The 21,067-nt window shown below is 43.9% G+C and overlaps 1 protein-coding gene across 1 annotated transcript in view; it reads right to left on the bottom strand.

Annotated features, from left to right (window-relative positions):
• Window positions 1-14,665, bottom strand: part of LOC106818857 (hemicentin-1-like) — a gene marked incomplete at its 3' end in the record, with an annotated part of 19,104 nt that extends 4,439 nt beyond the window's left edge. Inside the window, exons 1-3 of the mRNA XM_014823528.1 lie at window positions 14,641-14,665; window positions 13,636-14,261; window positions 12,598-13,398 (exon numbers count right to left, since the gene is read on the bottom strand). Of these exons, the coding sequence (XP_014679014.1) occupies window positions 12,598-13,398; window positions 13,636-14,261; window positions 14,641-14,665 (1,452 nt within the window). The remainder of the gene's footprint in view (window positions 1-12,597; window positions 13,399-13,635; window positions 14,262-14,640) is intronic.
• Window positions 14,666-21,067: the final 6,402 nt, after the last annotated feature.

The following is a 21,067-nucleotide window of genomic DNA, read 5'->3' as shown; positions in this document are numbered from 1 at the left end:
CTCCTCCTCCGTTATGTTGTTGTGCAGAGAGAATGAAGATACGCGGGCTTCAAAATACCGGTATTTAGCGTGTCACACGAGGAAATGCGCGGCCAAGAGCATCCGTATTTCTCAAGCACGGCAAATTATTCAGGGCCGGGTCTTGGGAAGCGGCGTATTGTACTGAGAATACCGACTCTGTTGAGATACCTTATTTCTCTGGACGCGCATTTTGGCCTTCCGTCAACGCTAATACCGGATTTTCTTGCTACCGTCGTTGATACGGCGGCTGTATCGCATTTACACTGACACAGCACATACACATTCTTTCCATCTCTATTATTACTGTACGCCGCTCGCGACTAATAAACGGCAGCATGCCTTTGGTAAAGCCTAATATGCGAGTTCTAAGTACAGCTTGCGGCGCAAATTTCTGCCTACGAATTTTGCGGTTAGTCATTTGTGAAAAACATTATCGAGTAGTTTCGACGCCACAGTAGCACATACGATGCGATTGGGTCGTTGTGATGCCTACAGTATTCTGGTGCGCTGCGTGGCGTACACGTGCGACCTTCGCGTGCTTTGCACGATGCACAGAATATATGTACATATACGCACTGAACCGAGAGCGCCACTCGACTCGCAGATTTCACCGATTTTCTCAATGACCGGTGACCTGATGACGTGATACAACCCTTGGCTAACTAGCGAACTCACTTGATTACCGGCCGATTCGAGAATCACGCGGTTTGAAAAACACGCGTAATATGACGACTAAGCTAAAGCGCGGGTGACTGCTTTAAAGCTCAATTATCTAAGCTTAAAGCTCGACTATTCTAAAGCTCGACTACGTCTAAGCACTGACAAAGCCCTAATAGCTGGAATAAGTTAAAGCACGACAAAGTCTAAAGACTCGACTAAGCTAAAGCCCCTCGATTACAGCTAAAGCCTCGATATGCTAAAGCTCAACTAAGTTAAAAAGCCTCGACGAAAAATACGTATGCGCGCTATTACCAACCGGCTATTTAACAAAACTAAAAAGAAATTAAATCTGGAACTTACATTCAAGTCACAATTTATTTTATTATGGGACACACGATTTCTACGATTTTTCAACAACATACGAGTGTTCTACACTTGCCTACCAAGAACATAACTTACACACATTACAGACCCAGCATAAAGAATGATTTGCCGCAAGTTAAATACATAGGAACTGTAGAGCTGGAGATGAGGGATCAAGGTGAAAGGACAGAGTTAGGGTACGCTGTGAGAGAAAGAGGAAGCACATTATACAATTTAACGAACGAGAACATATTGTTCGAAAACATAGTGACTCTAGCACATTTATTCCAATGACGGTTAAGTTTTGGGATGCCTACAGCTTTCATTCCACTTTCGGGTAACTGTAGTAGCTAAATCGAATATAGTTCTGCCCTCTTTAAAATCGCAACTCTAGCAGCAATGCGAAACACTATATATACAGGATAGTTACGCGGGGAAAACAAAATAAACCAATCCGATTCATCACGAAAGTAAACCTGATATCTAAAGAACAAACAATATATCAAAGCCTAAAAGAGAATTCAGTCCCTTCAAGCAGTATCACGTCACTCAAGTAAGCAATTCATTTACATTCAACTTATAGTTAGGTCGGCAGAAAACATCGCAGGTATATTCTCACACCAAGCGATGTATACGTGCCAAACAAGTTCTATCTCACGATGTTCATTCTAAATTGCATGTGGTAGTAGGAGGTTATGTTAGTTTTTAACGAACCAACACCTCAGTACAGCACACATTTCGACATATGCAAAAGAGAAGACGCAACTCGCCTGACAGGTGCCTACATGAGAACATCTCCATCAAAATGATTGCATACGACACCAATGTTCGTGCAGTGCGATCTGTCAAGCTTCAAAGATAGCACCATCACAGCAAACACGTATTTTGCTGAAACTAATACTATTGATAACAAATGCGCAAGAATGAGAAATAATCAGTCCATAAGGAAGAAATGTTAGGACGCTCAATAATCGCCTACCTTCGCAAAAGTCACTGTAGTAAAATTTGGAATTGCTAGAATTGTTCCCTAATACTACAAGTGATATTCTACGATTTAGTAGTATCACAGGCTGTTCATAGATAAAGCACATCACTGAAGATTCGTGACAGGCGAAACACATGTTGCGTGAGTTCTACTTATCTGCTTGCCATGAAACTTCCAACTTTCCAGCCTAAGTGAACGTTATTGACGGGTCCCCCGTAAACTAATTGAGTAAAGAATAAAACAAACATCAGTATAATATACATAATAAACCATCGTAGATCGGCGTGCATAAACTAATGTAAAATAGCGCCAAACTCCAGCTATATATGGCGTTTGATAATATGGTCCTAATGGAGTCATATATGTTTCACTGGGGGCCACGACATACTTACCCATCCCCATGAGTTCCGCCGAATAAAGAACACGAACATCTTCAACTTCACTCTGATTCGTGTATCATACTAAACCAGAGAAAGTGCCAGTGTATAGCCGAACTATAGGACGCACTGGTGTATGTGTTGCGCGTGTGTGAGATGTAACCGGATGAAAAAGGTGCATTTCCTTTACTCGTGTATGGGCATCTGATAACTACTGTTATCTGATCCGCGATCGACATCACGATTCCGGAAAAACTATTGCTGATAGGTCGTGTCGATTTCTAGTGTACCCAACGGCTGTCGGCGAGTATGTCGCCTACGCCTACCCCTAACCCCTCAACCCTAACACCATATAAACCCTACCATCATCAGATAGGTTACCTCGCGCGTCTCATTATATGCCCCATTAGTACGGACAACGACCCTTCTCAAAAACTATTACGCTATGAGCTGTCTCGTAAATGGCATTAAACGACAGTGTACTACCAGTATGCTGCGGAGCATACCACACGACTGTGCTATATTATACGTGGCAGTATGTTGCGCACCTCAACGACAAAGCAGGCTCGTATAGAGCTATTACATGCACAAACTGGCATGGGTTCACTGACGAGTTTCACGCAGAAAGAGCGAAAGCGTACGCGGAATCAGCACGAAGCTCACCGGGTGCGGGGTGTAGATTTCCTACTGAGCACGACACTCACGCTCCGGCTCAGGCAATGAAAGTAACGTGCGGGGGGGTGAGATTCACTGCTGAGCAGACACTTCACGCTCCGGTGCGCAGGCACGAGTCTCAGCCGTGGCTTGCGGTGGGTACAGCGTACAATTGGCGTCGTAGCATATATGTTAGTGTGCCTGATAAACAGGCGCGCGGCGTTATAACGCGCTTTTTGAATTTTGGGAATTTTTTTTTTTGGATTAAGAAAAATCCCATGCGAGATGCGCGTGCCGCACGACGCCTTAGTCAGGCTACCTTAACACTTCGCCCTCCACCCTATCGGCAACAAGATCCCGACAGCATCTTTTCCAGAGCGCGTTTTCAATAGTTGCTTTGCGCCCACACGCGACATGCCAAGTACAGTCACGACAACTTGTCTTTGGCTGATATGCAGCTATAGTATTAATTGATATGACAAGTTGGCGCCTGATAGCAACACGCATATTAGCATGCATGCCGGCTAGTATAGGAATCCGGAAACGGATTTACTTTGGGATGCGGAATGGACCATGGTTAATTATCCTACACCCTTGAAAAAATATCCGTAAATTTACATGAATCGTGAATAGAAAGGCCGAACCGGGACGTGGAAAACCCTACATTATGTATTTAACCGAGAAGTAGAGGAAGTGGGTGGGAGTATTTTTTACGCCGTGCAGAAACTGATACAAATCGGTCTCCACTCCGTATCCCCGGTCGATATAATGAAACGCACAACAGAATGAATTGTTAATGAGCCCTAAAAAATAAGGGAGAAGTATAAGAAATAAGAGGATAAGTTTCTAAACTGCATATAGTACAGCATAGGAGTCCTGATAATCAGTTTAGAAACTAATATGCTAAATGCGCATCTTATTCAACGACTTATTTGAACAGCTGCTGGGATAACCGAACTGCTATAGTATATAGTATATATAGATATATATATAGTATATATATATATATTATATATATAGATATACTTTATACTATATGGTATATATATATATATATATACTATATAATAATATATATAATCAGAGCGTTATAAAGAAGGCAGAGCCGGGCCGATACAATAAATGTTTTTAATAAATAACGTTGTTCGGTGGGCCGTTACAATGTGTTGTGCGGAAAATGGGTGTGTTTGTAAACCGACATATGTTTGACTACTTGACGAACCGTGACCATCAGCGCAGCATCATGTACATCATGTCCCCCAGGGTTGACGCGCGGAAGCGTACCCTGGTACGGTCCGGGTATACCGAACGTTACCCTATAACTGATCTGATTGTTATAGGGTTAGATTCAGGGCTAAGGCTAGGTGTTAGCGGTCTAAGGCGTTAGATTAGGTGCTAGCGGTTTAGGAGTAGGCGTAAGGCGACTCCCTAAGACTCGTAGTGGAGTAGGGCGTGTTTGGGTACGGTCCGGGCATATTAGATAGTACCAGGCAGAGTTTGATTTTGATTTAAATTTTTTTTTTTTGCTTTTATTTATTTCAGAGGTAAAATTGTAGTGGCAGCCCTCGGCCACTATAGTCATAGGTTGCACACTGCGCGCGGAAAACCATGTTTCTGCAAACTACTTGTATCGTTCGCTGACCAACTACTACTATGGTTTAGCAAACTTGTGTGGGGGGAATTGTGGTTCATTGGCGCACGCACCTGTTGGTAGGAAATATGTACACGTGTTTCTGTAAAGGAAGATAAGGTTTTTATAAATATCATCAGGAGCGTATAATGACAACTTGTATGATGACGCGTATAATGACAATTTGTCATTATACGCTTCTGATATCATGTTGGTGGCGTTACAATGTGTATGGTTGGCGGAAATATGGTGTGTGTTTGTAAACCGACATATGGTTTGACTAAATTGACAAACCGTACATCAGCGCAGCATCAGTACATTATGTCCCCCAGGGTACTGCCGGAATTAACGTGCCGAAACCGACATATGGTTGGACTAAATTGACAAACCGTACACCATACCGCTGTTGGCATTAGTGTATCTGAGACTTTGACCAATGCAATTTGGCAATGCGACCTTGAAATGGGGGTTTCGCATGTTTGATGTTTAGGGCGTATTCTCGCATATTTATAACCTATAATCTTATTAATTATTATAAATGTATTATTCTTTACGTGTTATATATGTAATCAGGAGCGTATAATGACAAATTTTTGTCACAGTAATGACTTGTCACAGTAATGACTTGTCACAGTAATGACTTGTCACAGTAATGACTTTGTCACAGTAATGACTTGTCACAGTAATGACAGTAATAAATTTTTGTTACAATAATGACAAGATATTTGTCATTATACGCTCCTGATGTAATGTATATTTATGTATATTATATGCAGTGTTCTCTTGATTGTATATATATATATATAGCAGTTCGGTAATTTTTTTCAGCAGCTGTTCAAATAAGCGTTGATAAGATCGCATTTAGACATTATTTCTAAACTGATTATCCGGTCCTATGCTGTACTATGTTGCAGTTACGAACCTTATCCCTCTTATTCTTATGCTTCTCCTTATTTTTTTAGCTCATTAACAATTATTTTTGTGGTTTCATTATATCACCGGGGATACGGAGGTGGAGATCGATTTTCAGTTTCCAGGGTAAAAAATATCCCACTTCTCACTTCCCGGTTAAATAATAATTTAGGGTTTTCCACGTCCCGGTTGCCTTCTATTCACGATTCATGGAAATTTCATCCGGTATTTTTCAGCTGTAGGATAATTAACATGGTCCAATTCCGCATCCCAAAATAAATCGTTTCCATTTTATACTAGCCGGGATGCATGTATATGAGTTTGCTATCACGCGCCAATTGTCATATCAATTACTACTATAAGCTCATATCAGCAAAGACAATTGTCGTGACTGTAGTTGGCATATGTCGCGTGTGGGGCAAAGCTTTTGAAAACGCCGACTCTGGAAAAGATGCGGTCGGATTTGTTCGCCGGATAGGGTGGAGGGCGAGTGGTTACAGGTAGCCATGACTAGGGCGTCGTCGGCACCCGATCTCGCTGGGATTTTTTTAATCAAAAAATCATAAAAGCGCGTTATACGCCGCGCGCCTTGTTTATCAGCACACTAATCATAATGCTACACGCCAATTGTACCTGTACCCCCGCACACGGTGAGATTCGTGCTGAGCACGGAGCGTGAGTGTCGTGCTCAGCAGGAATCTCACACCCCCGCACACGGTGAGCTTCATGCTGAGCACGGAGCGTGAGTGTCGTGCTCAGTAGGAATCTCACACCCCCGCACACGGTGAGCTTCGTGCTGATTCCCGTTACGTTTCGTCTTTCTGCGTGAAAACTTCTCAGTGAACCATGCAGTTTGTGATGTTATAGCTCTAGTACACCTCTTGTCGTTGAGTGACGCAACATATGCCACGTATATAGCACAGTGTGTGGTATGCTTCCCGCAGCATACTGTAGTACACTGTCACGTTAATGCCATTTACCAGCTCATGCGTAATAGTTTTTGACGAAGGGTCGTTGTCGTATAATGGCGTATAATATGAACCCGAGGTAACTATCTGATATGGTTAGGGTTATATAGGGAGTAGGCGTAGGCGACATACTCGCCGACACCTCGGGTACTACATATACGACAACGACCCCTTCAGCAATAGTTTTCGAGATCTGTAATGTCGTATTCGCGATCAGATAACAGTAGTTATCAGATGCCACAATATCACGAGTAAGGAAATCACATTTTTCATCCCGGTTACTAATCTCACACACGGCACACATACACAGTGCGTCCTATAGTTCGGATATACAATGGCATTTCTGGTTTAGTATGATACCACGAAATCAGAGGTGAAGTTATTGAAAGATGTCGTGTTCTTTATTCGCGAAATCATGGGATGGTAAATATGTCGTGCCCCCAGTGAAACATATATGACCCGATTTAGGACATATTATAATATATAGCTGGAGTTTGGCGCTATTTTAGCATTAGTGTATGCACGCCGATCTAGATGTTTATTATGTATATATACTGATACTTTTGTTTTATTCTTTACTCAATATAGTTACGGGACCCGTAATAACGTTCAGATTAGGTTGGAAAGATTTGAGTTTCATGCAAGAATAAGTAAACTCACAACATGTGTTTCGCTGTCACCTCTCAGTATGTGCTTTATCTATGAACACTCTGTATATACTATATAGAATATACTGTAGTATAGGGAACAATTCTAGCATTCTAATTGTTACTACATGACTTATTGCGAAGCTGATTTATTAGCTCTAACATTTCTTCCTCTTGACTGATTATTTCTCATTCTGCATTTGTTTCAATAGTATTAGTTTAGCAAATACCTGGTTTGCTGTGATGTGCTATCTTTGAACTTGACAGATCGACACTGCACCGAACATTGGTGTCGTATGCATATCATGTTTGATGGAGATGTTCCATGTAAGGCACCTGTCAGGCGTATTGCGTCTTCTCTTTGCATATGCTGAAAATGTGTGCTGTATATGTTTGGTTCGTTAAAAATAAACTATAACCTCCTACTACCATGCAAATTTAGATCAATATCGTGAAATATGAATTGTTTGCACCGTATAACGCCTTGGTGTGAGATATACCTGCGAATGTTTTCTCCCACTTAACTATAACGTTATGTAAATGAAATGTGCTATTGATGGTGATACTGCTATGAACGGACCTGATTTCTTTTAGGCTTTTGATATATTGTTTCGTTTTAGGATAAGGTTTACTTCGTGATGAATCGATTGGTTTCTTTTTGTTTTCCCGCGTAACTATCCTGTATATATATCTGTCGCATCTGCTCTAATTGCGATTTAAAGAGGGCAGAACTATATTCGATTTAGCTACTACAGTTACCTAGTGGAATGAAAGCTGTAGCATCCAAAACTTAACCTCATTGAAATAATGTGCTAGAGTAATTAGTTTCGAACAATATTGTTCTCTTCGTTAAATTTCATATGTGCTTCCCTTTTCTCTCACCACGCCCTACTCTTCCTTTCACCTTTATCCCCATCTCCCAGCTCTACAGTCTATGTATTAACTTGCGCAATCATTGTATGCTGGTGTCTGTAAATTTGTGTAAAGTTATGTTTTGTACAGTGTAGAAACTGTATGTTGTTGAAAAACGTAGAAATGTGTGTCATATGACAATAAATTGTGGACTTGAATGTGAAATTTCAGATTTAATTTCTTTTAGTTTTGTTTAAATTAGCCGGTTGGTAGAAGTATGCGCGCATGTATTTTTCGTCGAGCTTTAACTTAGTTGAGCTTTAGCATAGTCGAGCTTTAGCTTAATTGAGCTTTAGCTTAGTCGAGCTTTAGCTTTGTCGTGCTTTAACTTATTCGAGCTTTAGCTTTGTCGTGCTTTAACTTAGTCGAGCTTTAGCATAGTCGAGCTTTAGCTTAATTGAGCTTTAACTTAGTCATGCTTTAGCTTAGTCGTCATATTACCGGCGTGTATTTCAAACCGCGTGATTCTCAATCCGCCGGTAATAAGTGAGTTCCTAGTTAGCCAAGGGGTTGTATGACGTCACAGGTCACCGGGTCATTGAGAAAAATCGGTGAAATCTCGAGTGCGACGTGCGCTCTCGGTTCAGTGCGTATATGTACATATATTCTGTGCACGTGCACACGCACGCACGTGTACGCACGCACGCACGCGAATACTGTAGCATCACAACGACACACATGCATGCGTATGTGTACTGTGCAGTCGAAATACGAAATGTTTTTCACAAATGACCTAATCCGGAAAAATTCGTGGCAAAATTTGCGCATGCGCAGACTGTAATTACGAACTCGCATATTAGGCTTTACCAAGCATGCCTGCCGTTATTAGTGGAGCGCGTACAGTACTAATAGAGATGGAAAGAAGTGTAGTGCTGTGTAGTGTAAATGCCATAAGCCGCGTTCACACGTAGCAAGAAATCCGGTATTTAGCGTTGACACGAGGCAAAATGCGCGGTCCAAGAAATACGGTATCTAAACAGATCCGGTATTGCATGTAAATACGCGGCTTCCCAGACCCCGCATAATTTCCGTGCTTGAGATAACTACCCGATCTCTTGTGACGCGCGCAATTTCCTCGATGTGAACGCTAAATTACCGTATTTTCTGTGAAGGCCTGCGTATTTTATAGACTGGTCGCGCTCGACCAGTTTCCAGTGTAATGCGAGTGAAACTGTCGAGCGCGGACCAGTCTACGTATTTTATCGACAGTTGGTGCGTATTGCATTATTTATTTCGCATTGTTCGCTTGATTGTATAAAGCAGCTCGCAGCTCGCAAATACCGCGTATTTGTCTCAGATTTCATATTTCATAAATACGAGGTCTCGTGTGAACGATGCTATAGTGTAGGCGGGGGGTGGGTATGTTTTTCCATAGTTCAATCGGGATTTTCCACCTGAAGTGGTTGGCAGCTGGTTCTCGCCGCAACAAGAGCAAACAAGCTCTGTTTAGTTACTTCGATATCATAGCGCAACAGCTGCGATAATATCAAGTTATTATGCAACGGTCATTTGTCGAAATTCGTGTAGGCTACAAATCAAACCAGATTGACATACATAGCTCCAACCACTACCAGAAAATAATATTATACAGTAGTATTCCATCAGGAGTGAATAAAAACTTTTTTTGTTTTTATTCACTCCTGATTATATATATCATATCCGGAAGGAAAATGCTATCTTGAAATCATCTTATTCGCAGCTCAAACTGAGCTGAACTCATAAGAATCAGAGTGTATGAGCCGATTCTAACTATTTAAATCACATAATATAATATTTATTCATATTTAAATCGGATTTAAAACGTCAGTGGCGGCAGTATTTGGCTTGCTCGCACGGATCTCAATTACAATCTAGTAGCTAGTTTAATAATTGCCATCTATCATCACAGTATTATGACTATTGTGTATCCAACTTAAACTGGGTGTTACTATATCAAGCGTGGTAAAAAATGATGTTTATACTGACGTTTGTAATTTATTTCGTATTGAAATCGCATTAACATGCATGTAAGATATGCGCACGTTACATTTTCCAAAAAGCGAAATTATATATATGCTGAATCAACATACCTATAACAAACATATCGGTCAGAATTAGTCGATTCAAAATTTCCCAACAACTCTGTGAGTGATTTCCGAGACAAGGAGTTTTGTGGTTTAGTGGACGAATTTAGTGGACGAATTCTTTAAGTTATTGTTCGTTGAACAATCTTAGGGACACCGGGACATTTAGGTGTTTTTTTCGGAATGAATAAATGTATTGGTAGGTACTGCTTATTTTCCATAACGGGAACTTACTAAGGTGCAGGCAGATCTGTTCTTGCGCTCAACGATAAACCATAGATATAGAATAGACAATGTTTATTCTATATCTATGGATAAACCTAGCGTGTTTATAGCCGCGTTCACACGTAGCAAGAAATTCGGTATTTAGCGTTCACATGAGGCAAAATACGCGGTCCAAGAAATACGGAATCTAAATAGATTCGGTATTTTTTGAAATACGCGGTTTCCCAGATGCCGAATTATTTGCCGTGCTTGAGAAATTCCGAATCTCGTACCGCATATTTCCGACCGCGTATTTCTCTCGTGTGAACGCTAAATGCCGAATTTCTGAAGCCGCGTATTTTATATCACTGACACACCGAATTCGGTATTGACCAATGCGCACCAATGTGGCGTTCACACTGGCGCGAATTAGCGGGCTGCAAAACCCGGTTTTTGCAGCCCGCTCGAAAAACTGAGCTTTTTACAAGTGTGAACGCAATTAGCTCACTAAATCACGCTCCAAATAGCGCGCTCCAAAGACCACTTTCGACTGCGCTAATTTGGAATCAGCACGCTTATTTGCACCGCGGCGTGATATTCGCCAAACAGAACCGAACCGAACCAAATCGAACCGTAAGCGAACTGCTCAATCCACATACGTATGTGGATTGAAAATAATGCGCATTGATGCGCATTACAACCGTATCTGGTGTGTAGGCCTACATAACCGCGTTGAAGCGCATCAATGCGCATCAAAGCGCATTGAAAGTTCGGTGTGTCAACGGTATGCGTAAGGCTGATAGGGTCTATGTCCCCCGGGGTACTGCCGGAACGTACCCTGGGTACGGTTCGGTATACCGGAACGTACCCTGGTACTATATTATATGCCGGACCGTACCTAGCCTACTCCACTAACGAGTCTAGGGAGTCGCCTACGCCGTACTTCCCTAACCCGAACCCATACCGCTAAACCTGTAAACCCTAACCCTAATTTCTCTAACCCTAACCATATCAATAGTGACCAGGGTACGTTCTGGTATACCGGACCGTACCCAGGGTACGTTCCGGGCAAGTCCCTTGGGGGACATTAGACACATCATGAGCATAAGTAAGGCTGCCAGGCGCTCTATGTCTCCCTGGTACTCTCGGAAACGAACCATCGGTACTATCTAATATGCCGACGCTAACTCGCCTCTCCACTAACGAATCTTAGGGAGTCGCCTACGCCCTACAGCCTACTCCATAACCCATACCCTAACCCTAACCCTACCCTTAACCCTACCCTAACCTAACCCTAACTAACCCTAAAACGCCTAACCCTAACCATATCAGAGAATTTACAGGGTACGTTCCGCGTACCCAGGGAGAGGGAGACATAGACCCTATCAGCCTAAGTAAGTTATTTTGTTTATTCAAAACCGCGTGTATATGGCACACGAGGATTATACAACATCTAGATCTGTTACCTGGCGAAATACGGGGTGTAGATCTAAGACTTCATACAGATCATCTGTTTACCCATAAAAAGGTGAAAATATGAAAGCAGTAGAGCGCAGTGAAGGGTGCGTGGGTGATAAGGTTGTGTAAGTACACAACGGTAGGGCGAGAAGGAAGAGGAGGCGGACGAAGAAGAATAAGAACAGGAAGAACAGGAGGATGAGGAGGAGGAGGGAGGAGGGGGAGGAGGAGGAGGATGAGGAGGGAGAGGATGGGGAGGAGGAGGAGGAGGATTCGGAGGCTGACCCTTTCTAAAAACAGTGTCAGGCCACGTACGTTATGGTTGTATATGTTAAGGTATGTAGTTAAATATAATAATATAATTTTATTCTATACAATACAACTAGGTTTCACACGTGCACACACGCGCGCACACACACACACACACACACACACACACACACACACCACACGCACACCAACCACAGCACACACACACACACAGTGTGGAGTGTGTGTGTGTGTATAAATCAATAAATACAAATACATAAAAATATTAATGTCGCCACTCGTAAACTATGCACTTATACGAGAGTATTAAGCCGATGATCTTTAAAAATGACCTCTTTAGATTCAACATGACGTATGTGCAAATCAGCGTTTCTAGGTTCGTCTGCTGATTGATTTGTATTCCATTCGTCAGCGAGTCCTGGTTGGTACAACGCTTGTGGGCCTTCAGGTGTATCCACAGCTGTAGCACTTACGCCAGTGCAATCTTTGGCGCTTCCCATCAACGCATTGACTCGTGGTAAAACACATTTCTTTTTCATGTAGAAGCCGATGATAATGACGATGATTAAGATGGCCAGGCTACCGATGATCAGTCCCACGATGAGACCACTGTTACATTTTTCTGGAGTAGCAACGTTCAGCGACATTGTGTTTGTGGATTTGATAATCCCTACAATGTTGCTAGCTGCGCAGACGTAGTCGCCAGTATCTATATAGGTAACCGACTCTTTTTCATAGGTGCTGTTACCTTCGCCAGTTATTAAGGTTCCGTTGTGAAGCCATGAATAACTTGGTGGTGGATTTCCATCAGCAGTACAGAGCAACCATAGTGTGCTACCGTGGTTAAGCGTTATTACGCCTTCCTGATTGTCACCTCTCACTCTTACCTCTCCCATGTACTGCACGTTTAGCCGCACCTCGACCGACAGTGACTGGAGTGATTCGTGGATGTCAACATGACAGGCAAGTATTTTATCGTGATCATCGGCGGTAAATGTACGCATCAGTGTGCTGTACGTCGTTATAGTTCCATCAACTTCACTGACATGTGAAGTAGTAGCTTCGTCTACAGATGTATCACCAAGTTTCCATGTTACTGTTCCTCCCGGGAAACTTTTCTCTGTAGTGCAGCTAGCTTTATGCGGTCCTGCATGCATTATTTCTGTGTCTGCTACAGCATTGCCGTCTATTGCCATGGTGACGTACGCTGCTGGCACGATCACGGTCACATTCATCTTGTTACACGACATGTATTCCCCAAACACACTAATCGCCTGGCATGAATAGAAACCCTTGTCTTTAAACTCGACTCGCTCTATCGCCATTTCGTCGCCTGCAGCTTGTCTCCCCTGGTCGTCGTGCAACCACGTGTAAGATGGTTCTGGATAGCCATCAGCATTACACGTTAACGTCAGGTTGTCGGCTTCCTGTATAATTACGCCATCATCAGTAGGGTTGTTATAGCTGCTGATGGTCACAGTGTCTCTCAAGTATAGGGTATTGTTTATTACCTCTACATCTAAGTCATCGTGGGTAAAGACATGACAAAAAAGATGCTTGTTATTATCATCCGATGAAAACGTGTGATTCACGATACTCGTTGTTGAGGATGTCTTATTTCTTGAACCCGGTTTGTGGATGTGACTAGAATCAACGCTGATATATTCGTTGTCCAGCCACCAGGTGATGGTACCTGCTGGGTTACTGGTCTCCGATACACACAAAAACTGTAGCGTTCCATCCGGTGATGAAGAGCTGCCAATCAAAGACATGACAACCGACTGTGGTGGCACAAGCACTGTTAGCGTAGCTGTGTGAGATACAGGTCTATCTTCCGGTTTCAGCTGATCTCGCTGCCACTCACAGTAGAACTCTGCACTATCGTGATCAACTTGTACATTAGAAATATGCATGGTGAAGTCACCTGTGTTGTACATGTTGTCATCAATGTACGAGTATCTGACTTCTTTAGTGATATATAGCGCATGGCTATCACGATACCATTGAGCGGTCACTGGACCTTGTCCATTACTATCATAGCTAAGGTTAAGCTTACAGTGCAGCGTAACGTTGCTACCTTCAGCTGCCTCCGTGGCGAGCGGTTGCTGCAGAAACTGCGTCCGCACTGTTACTGAAGCTACACAAAGGAGAAGCATTGCAACGAGCTTGACTACTGCCATCGATGTTCTATCGCTGTCTGAATCCTGTAAACGTTGACAGTTAGCGAGACTTGGGAAGAGCTAACGGGTTTCGCTGGGCCAACACATGTAATACAGAGAAATTAGTAGAATAGATAATTATGAATCAGGGATAAAGGCCGTTCTATATATATATAACTGGTAGACAGACCATACTGCTTACCCAGAGAGCGTATATATCACGTGGTCACGACGACAGCCAGTGGCAAACGGGCTGGAGCCGATTGGCCGAGCGACCACGAACTCGCGCACACGGCGAACAAAACCCGCGAACTCAAATGTGCGGGCTCTCTCTAGAATCACCCCTCGGCGATTTACCAGTGGTCTCTGCGTTCGTTGACATCCTATCAACCGTTTGACTCGTAAGTTATGTTCATGTGTCGTGCAAGCATCTGTACGCGCTTCTGCCCAGTCTGTGGGTTTATAACTTAGTTAAGGATACTCTCCACGTTGTTCACGGGTATTGCTCTAGTGAAGATTAAACGTTTATTGGCGAATGAATCGAATCAATCACTTGTTTTATTTATGGAGGAGATATATCTCTATGCTCAAGCCAAAAAATTTCATGAAATTTCCAGCACCTAATTATGTTACCATACAAATTTTGAATTTTTATGTAAAAATGGTATTTTGGATATTTCTCAATTACCAGAAAGAGTGAGGATACAAAATTTTCGCCACATGTTAAGCACAATATGGACCAAAATAGTGCGTCAGGATTTTTCTTTCATTTTTATATTTACCGAGAAAAATGCAAAAAACTGCTTAAAAATCAAGTTGTGTGTTAAAATTGAAAATTTTAGCGAATAAAGAGGCATAACTAATAAAATACAGCACTTAATAACAATCCCTGACGCACTTCTTTACCACAAAATGTTACCAATAAAACAAGTGTAAAATTAAATTAATCCGATTTGTAATCACAGAGAAATATCCATTTATACATCGGCTACTATGTCAGAAATCGAAACGGAGAAATTAGCGTTTTTTATTTTTCACAATGAGTGACCGCCTGTGTGCAAAATGGGTGAACGTATGTAATATATCTATTGTTAGTACTTACTGCGACATATCCATGACTAAATGACACCACTAAATTGGTAAAATGTTCCATGCACCTTGAGAAATTCTGAGAAGTTACGAGGTTACCATCGCAGAACGCGCGAACTCCGCTCATTCTGACGTCACAAAGCTAATATGTCAACAAACGCGCGCGATGTACTGCGTGTGTTAATTGCAAGGTGTGTTGCGAGGTGTTAGAACTATTTTGGGCGTGGGATACTTGTTGGATCACAACAGATGTCCATGAATGTACATGAATACATGCAATCAGGAGTAAGATAATATAGGATTGTCTTATAATCCTATATTATCTTACTCCTGATGCAATGACAGCTGTAGCAGGGTTGACGCTTAATGATACCGGCTTAGCCGGATAAGCAAAAACGCTCTGACAGTTCACACGTACCGTTATATGGAGAAATTAGCATGTACACAGGTGGCACATAGTGTTAGCCATAGAATAAAGTTGAAAACGAAAAATCGATGAAAATTCATGCACAACGCCGAGAGTATCCTTAAGATATGATCATTCAAGCGTTTACTTGCATGCGAACATATCATACTATATTATACGATTCACGATAGTACGATAACACACTACCATTACACACATCTTGTTTTGTTGTCACACCGGTTAAACAAGTATAGTGATTATGTGTTACGTGGATTAAACATTTAACCGTAAACCGACTTTCTTCTATGAAAAGGACTTAGCCGGTGTCTCGCATCTCCTAAGCCAGATGTGTGACTTGCATCATTATGTCAAACACACTCGCAGAAATAATTATAATATTTGTTAAAGATCAATATAGGCCTAATTATAAAAAATATATATCATCCCAGTGATAAACTATCTCTATAATATAACGGTAGAACAGTAGCGTAGCAACGTGAAGAACAGTACTGACGTCTACTGTGAATCGATCCCCAATAACGCAGACCCTATATGAAAATACATGAAGTCAATGTTAGAGGGTCTAGGGTCAAAGTCTGGGTTATTTAATGGGTTAGCTGTTTGGAGCTTGTGTTCAGTTCATAGGTAATTCCGTGATTAGTCATCCCCTGTTATTCTGTAGCATGGTGCAGAGAGTAGCTTCATTAGCTTTAATTACAAGTTATATTCGCTCATCTTCTAACCCTACATGTTTTAGCACGAGAATAGGTTATATAATACTCCGCTAGCTTTAAATCTAGCTTTACCCGCCCTATCTCTAGACTAGCTTCTAGCAATAGTCTAGGTGCAGCATGAAACCTAAACGTGTTACAAAAAAGGATTATATCAGAAGTAGAAAATAGATCGATATAACGGAGAAGGGGGAAACACCGACTCTAGTTCAAATCTACCTAATTATCTCGCCGGATCGAGCTACATAAAGTTGAATATTGCCGATTAAAACATATTACTCATATAACCCGTCTTTCATCTCTATAATAACATCAATATCATGCATGCTATATATAAACATCATTTCTCGGTTGAGGTATTGACTCTTCGTCGTAATCTTCCTCAGTTTCATCTTTATCGCTACCGACACAAGAACAGCTGTTCATTCCTCGTGTTTTTTTGTTTTCCATTGCGATGGGCGAACAGACCTTGTACGTCGTACCTAGCAATTTGGTCTCGATATTATGCCGTACTAGGTTCTCTAATATTTATGCTAATTGTTTTATATAAATTATTATTGTTTTATTGTTTTATATATTTTTCTAGTAGTAGAGTACGTTCTATATACCAATAGGTATATATAGGCTCGTTGGATATATACAAAATAGACTTATCAGATCTTATCAGGTCACTATGGTGTACGGTTTGTCAATTTAGTCAAACCATATGTCGGTTTCCAAACACACACCATATTTCCGCCAACCATACACATTGCAACGCCACCAACACGTTATTTATAAAAACCTTATCTTCCTTTACAGAAACGCGTCTACATATTTCCTACCAACAGGTGGGTGCGCAGGTGGTTACATTTCTAAAATTTTAGATACATATAAGATATAAACGGTATCAGGACAATTAATACCCCCCGGACAATCACCCCCCGGACAATTACCCCCGGACAATTACCCCCCGGACAATTACCCCCATGCCATTATAACCCGCGACAATTCACGCCCGCGACATGTTACCCCCGGAATTTTACTCCCGAGAACACATCACCCGCCGCGAAAATTACCGCTGCGACACATTACCCCCGCGGAACATTTTAGCCCTGGACAATTTACCCCCGGACATTTACCCCGGGGACAATGTTACCCCCCGGACAGCATTACCCCCAGACATTTACCCCCTGCCAATTACCCCCCCCCCGGACACCTTTTACCGCCGGACCAATTACCCCCGGACCAATTTACCCCGCGACAGTTTACCACCCGCGACAATTACCCCGCCGTACAATCTACCCGGACAATTACGCCCCCGGACAATTTACCCCCCTGACATTTGCCCCCCGGCGACAATATTACCCCCGGAATGTTAACCACGCAGACATTACCCCGGAACCAGATTACCGCGGGCCCGGACATTTTTACCCCCGGCGACATTGTGCCCCGGCGGCCAATTACCGCGCTCCGCGCCAATTACCCCTCGCGACATTTACTCACTGCCGGTGCTTCTTTATTCATTGGGGTTTGGAGACACGTTGGATACAAGGCAGGCCGGACCGGTCGAGAGAGGAACGCAAGAACGGATGGCTGGATTGAGGAGGAGGCGGGGGGAGGTGGGGGGAGACAGCCGTCTGGGTGGGAGGTGTGTGAGGAGGAGTCGAGGAGCAGGCGCGATGGTGGAGGCAGGGACGGATCGGAGAGTCGAAGAGTTGGTCAAGAGGAGCCGACGAGGACGGGTGGAAGGAGGAGGACGGGCGAGGAGGATAGAGAGGAGGAGCGCAACCGAGCAGGGAGGAGAAAGAGAGGAGAGCGAGAAGGAGCAGGACGGAGCAAGGAGAGGGAGCGAGAGGAGGAGAGGAGAGACGCCGACGGTGCGAGCGACGGAGGATGAGTCGGGAGATGGTTGGAAAGCGAGGAGGGCGGGAGGGGTGACGACAACGAGAGTGAGGAACCGGTGGTTGGGATGGCAGGGAAGGGGAGAAGGTGGGAGGAGGCAGTGAGATAGGCAGGCGGTGGCGGCAATGCCGCTGCCCACTCCCTTCTGCCAGCACACCCACACGGAACGCGTGCCGCGCGGAGCGGAGTGACTCCACCTTCTTCCCTTCCCTCCTCTCGAGCCTCGCTGCCCTGATCGATCACCTGCGGTTCAACAGCTTGCCAGTTAATCAGCTTTCCACCATAGTGACTCCGGCTCACACACTCGATAGTCGGAGTGGGGCCGGGCTAGCATTGTATCTAGACCTTAATTGTCGGCGGCGGGGATAACATTGTCCGCCGGCGCCGCTGGCTAGCGGTTCACATCTGTCCGGCGCGAGTCAAATGTGCCGGGTGCCGACACCTTGTTCTGGGCCGGGCGTCAAATGTTCGGGGCGCGGGTATAAAAATTTGTTTTTCCCCCTGGGCGGCACAGTTTGTCGGGCCCTTGCGGCGTAAACTGTCCGGCAGGCGGGCTAACTTGTCCGGCGGTAACAATGTGCGTATAACGGTAATGTGTGCCGAGGGGTAATTGATCCGTGAGCGCACTGTCTACAGTATGTCCGGGCCCGGCCCCACCGCGCGTGATTATTGTCCGGGGCGCCCCGGTACACACTCGGGTCCCGGCGTCGCGGTCTGGCTGAACATTTGTTTCGGGCGGCCCAGTAAGCTTGGTCACGGGCGCTGTGAGTTGTCCGCGCGGAAGGAATGTCAGGCGGGGCGGGCCGCAGCTAACTTGTGTCCGGGGCGGCTAACTTGTGCACGGGGACTCATAAATGTCTGCCATCGGCCGACAAGCCGGCTAATTGGCCGGGGGCCCCCCCGCGTAAATGGTCCCAGGGGAGGGCTCCTCCCCTCGCCCTGTCCGGGGCGACCGAGTAAAATGTTCCGGAGGGTAAATGCCGCGCTGGCGGTAATTGTCCGGCTGCGTACGTTGTGTTGTGTTGTGTGTGGTGTGGCGCGGGCGTGATTAGTCCGCGCGGTCGGTGAATTTTTTGGCATCGGCGAGGGTTAAATGGCGACGTGGGGGGTAATTGTGCGGGTCGGTAATTGTCGGCCCGGGGGTCGAATGGCAGGCGAGGGTAAATGGCATCGGGCCCGTCGTAATTGTCTCCCTCCGCGGTGGTAATGTCCGGAGTCAGCGCGGTAATTTGTCCGACGGCGGGTGAATGTCCGGCGAGAGGTATTGTTCCTAGAATCAGTATAAAACAGCATGTCTTAGCCTGTGGCAACCATTGCCAGGGACCGCGGCCCGCGCGCGTCCAACCACAAATTCTTATGTGGTACTGTGGTTGTTTTTACGGCTACTGTCTGTGAATTTTTGAGTTTTGTTGTTTGAAGCACGACTATTGTTCTGAATGATTATCAAATTTCATTTGTGTGTGATGTCGACAAAGCGGGATTCGCTATTACCGCTAAAGTGTTCGCTGGACGTCGTGTAGATTTTTCTCCAAGTAATGGTCAAGTCCGTGAAATTTGGCGTTTGAACATGTGATCTCGTTAATGTGTATCTAGATTTTAGAAATAGTAACTCAATTGTCCTATCTGGGCGCATACGATGGGTGACGATGGTGTGTCTGGAGCCGGTCCATGCAGCCGGCGCCGCCTGCGATATACTGTAGCCTGCTGGCGGCTGCGATACTCCCGGGTGCGGGCGGGTGCGTGGTGGGGTGCGAATATGTGTGTGGTAAAAAATAGAAGAATATATAAGAGGGGTGTATTGAGAGAAACGAAAATTAATTTAAGCTATTTGTGCCTGTAAATAACTCAAATTTTCGCGAACCAGTAGCTTATCAGACATTTGTTTCGTTATAGTAGTAGGAGAATTTTTTAGGATTGTAGACTCAAATCCGTTGGCTGCTTGCCGGCCAGCTATGATCAGTTGGTGTCACTTTTCTACCGTCATAGGCCCGTTTGCGCCTATTTACATGTCAGCCTATTACCGCGGGATACCGCTCGCGGAATATTATTGTTAGTAAATTAATTAAACTATTTTCGGCGGCTTCAATAGAAAGACTAAAAGTAGTACATTACGGCGAGCACCATAGGCTAGAATAGTGTTTATATGTATTCGTCGAATTGTTGCAAATGTATACACTCAAATTCTGTCTGTCGCCGAAGATATATAAAGTTAGTGTACACGTTTCGCTATGGGCCTATAGGGGAGCTTAATAGCGATGGTGACGTGCGCTGGGGGCTGCGAGGGCGTTAACGGCTGGGCATCGTGTGCGCCTCTTGCAAGTGCGCAGTGTACTCATAAGGGAGCGGTGGGCCGTTGGAGGATTCGGAAGTCTGGCGGCCGCCATATTGCGCCCGGAGGGACTACGTATCCCAGGTATTGCCTCCGCACGTGTTAACCTCAGAAATGAAAGTAGTAAAGTCCAATCAAAAAAAAACACAAATTCACAATTACTCGCATAAATCATAATATTCCAAACGAAGGATCAATAAATCCAAAACTTCGAAATCAACAAATCAAATCCCAAATCGGATTCAAATTCAAAAAGAAATCAAATCGAAATTCAAAATGCAAAATCACAATCAAACATCCAAAATCAAAATCGAAATCGAAATGCACAAACGAAATTCAGAATCA

This window comes from Priapulus caudatus, unplaced genomic scaffold (genome assembly GCF_000485595.1).
Source record: "Priapulus caudatus unplaced genomic scaffold, Priapulus_caudatus-5.0.1 Scaffold2593, whole genome shotgun sequence".
Lineage (NCBI taxonomy): Eukaryota > Metazoa > Priapulida > Priapulimorpha > Priapulimorphida > Priapulidae > Priapulus > Priapulus caudatus.
The sequence above is the reverse complement of the archived record's forward strand: the minus strand, read 5'-3'. Positions and strand labels throughout refer to the sequence as shown.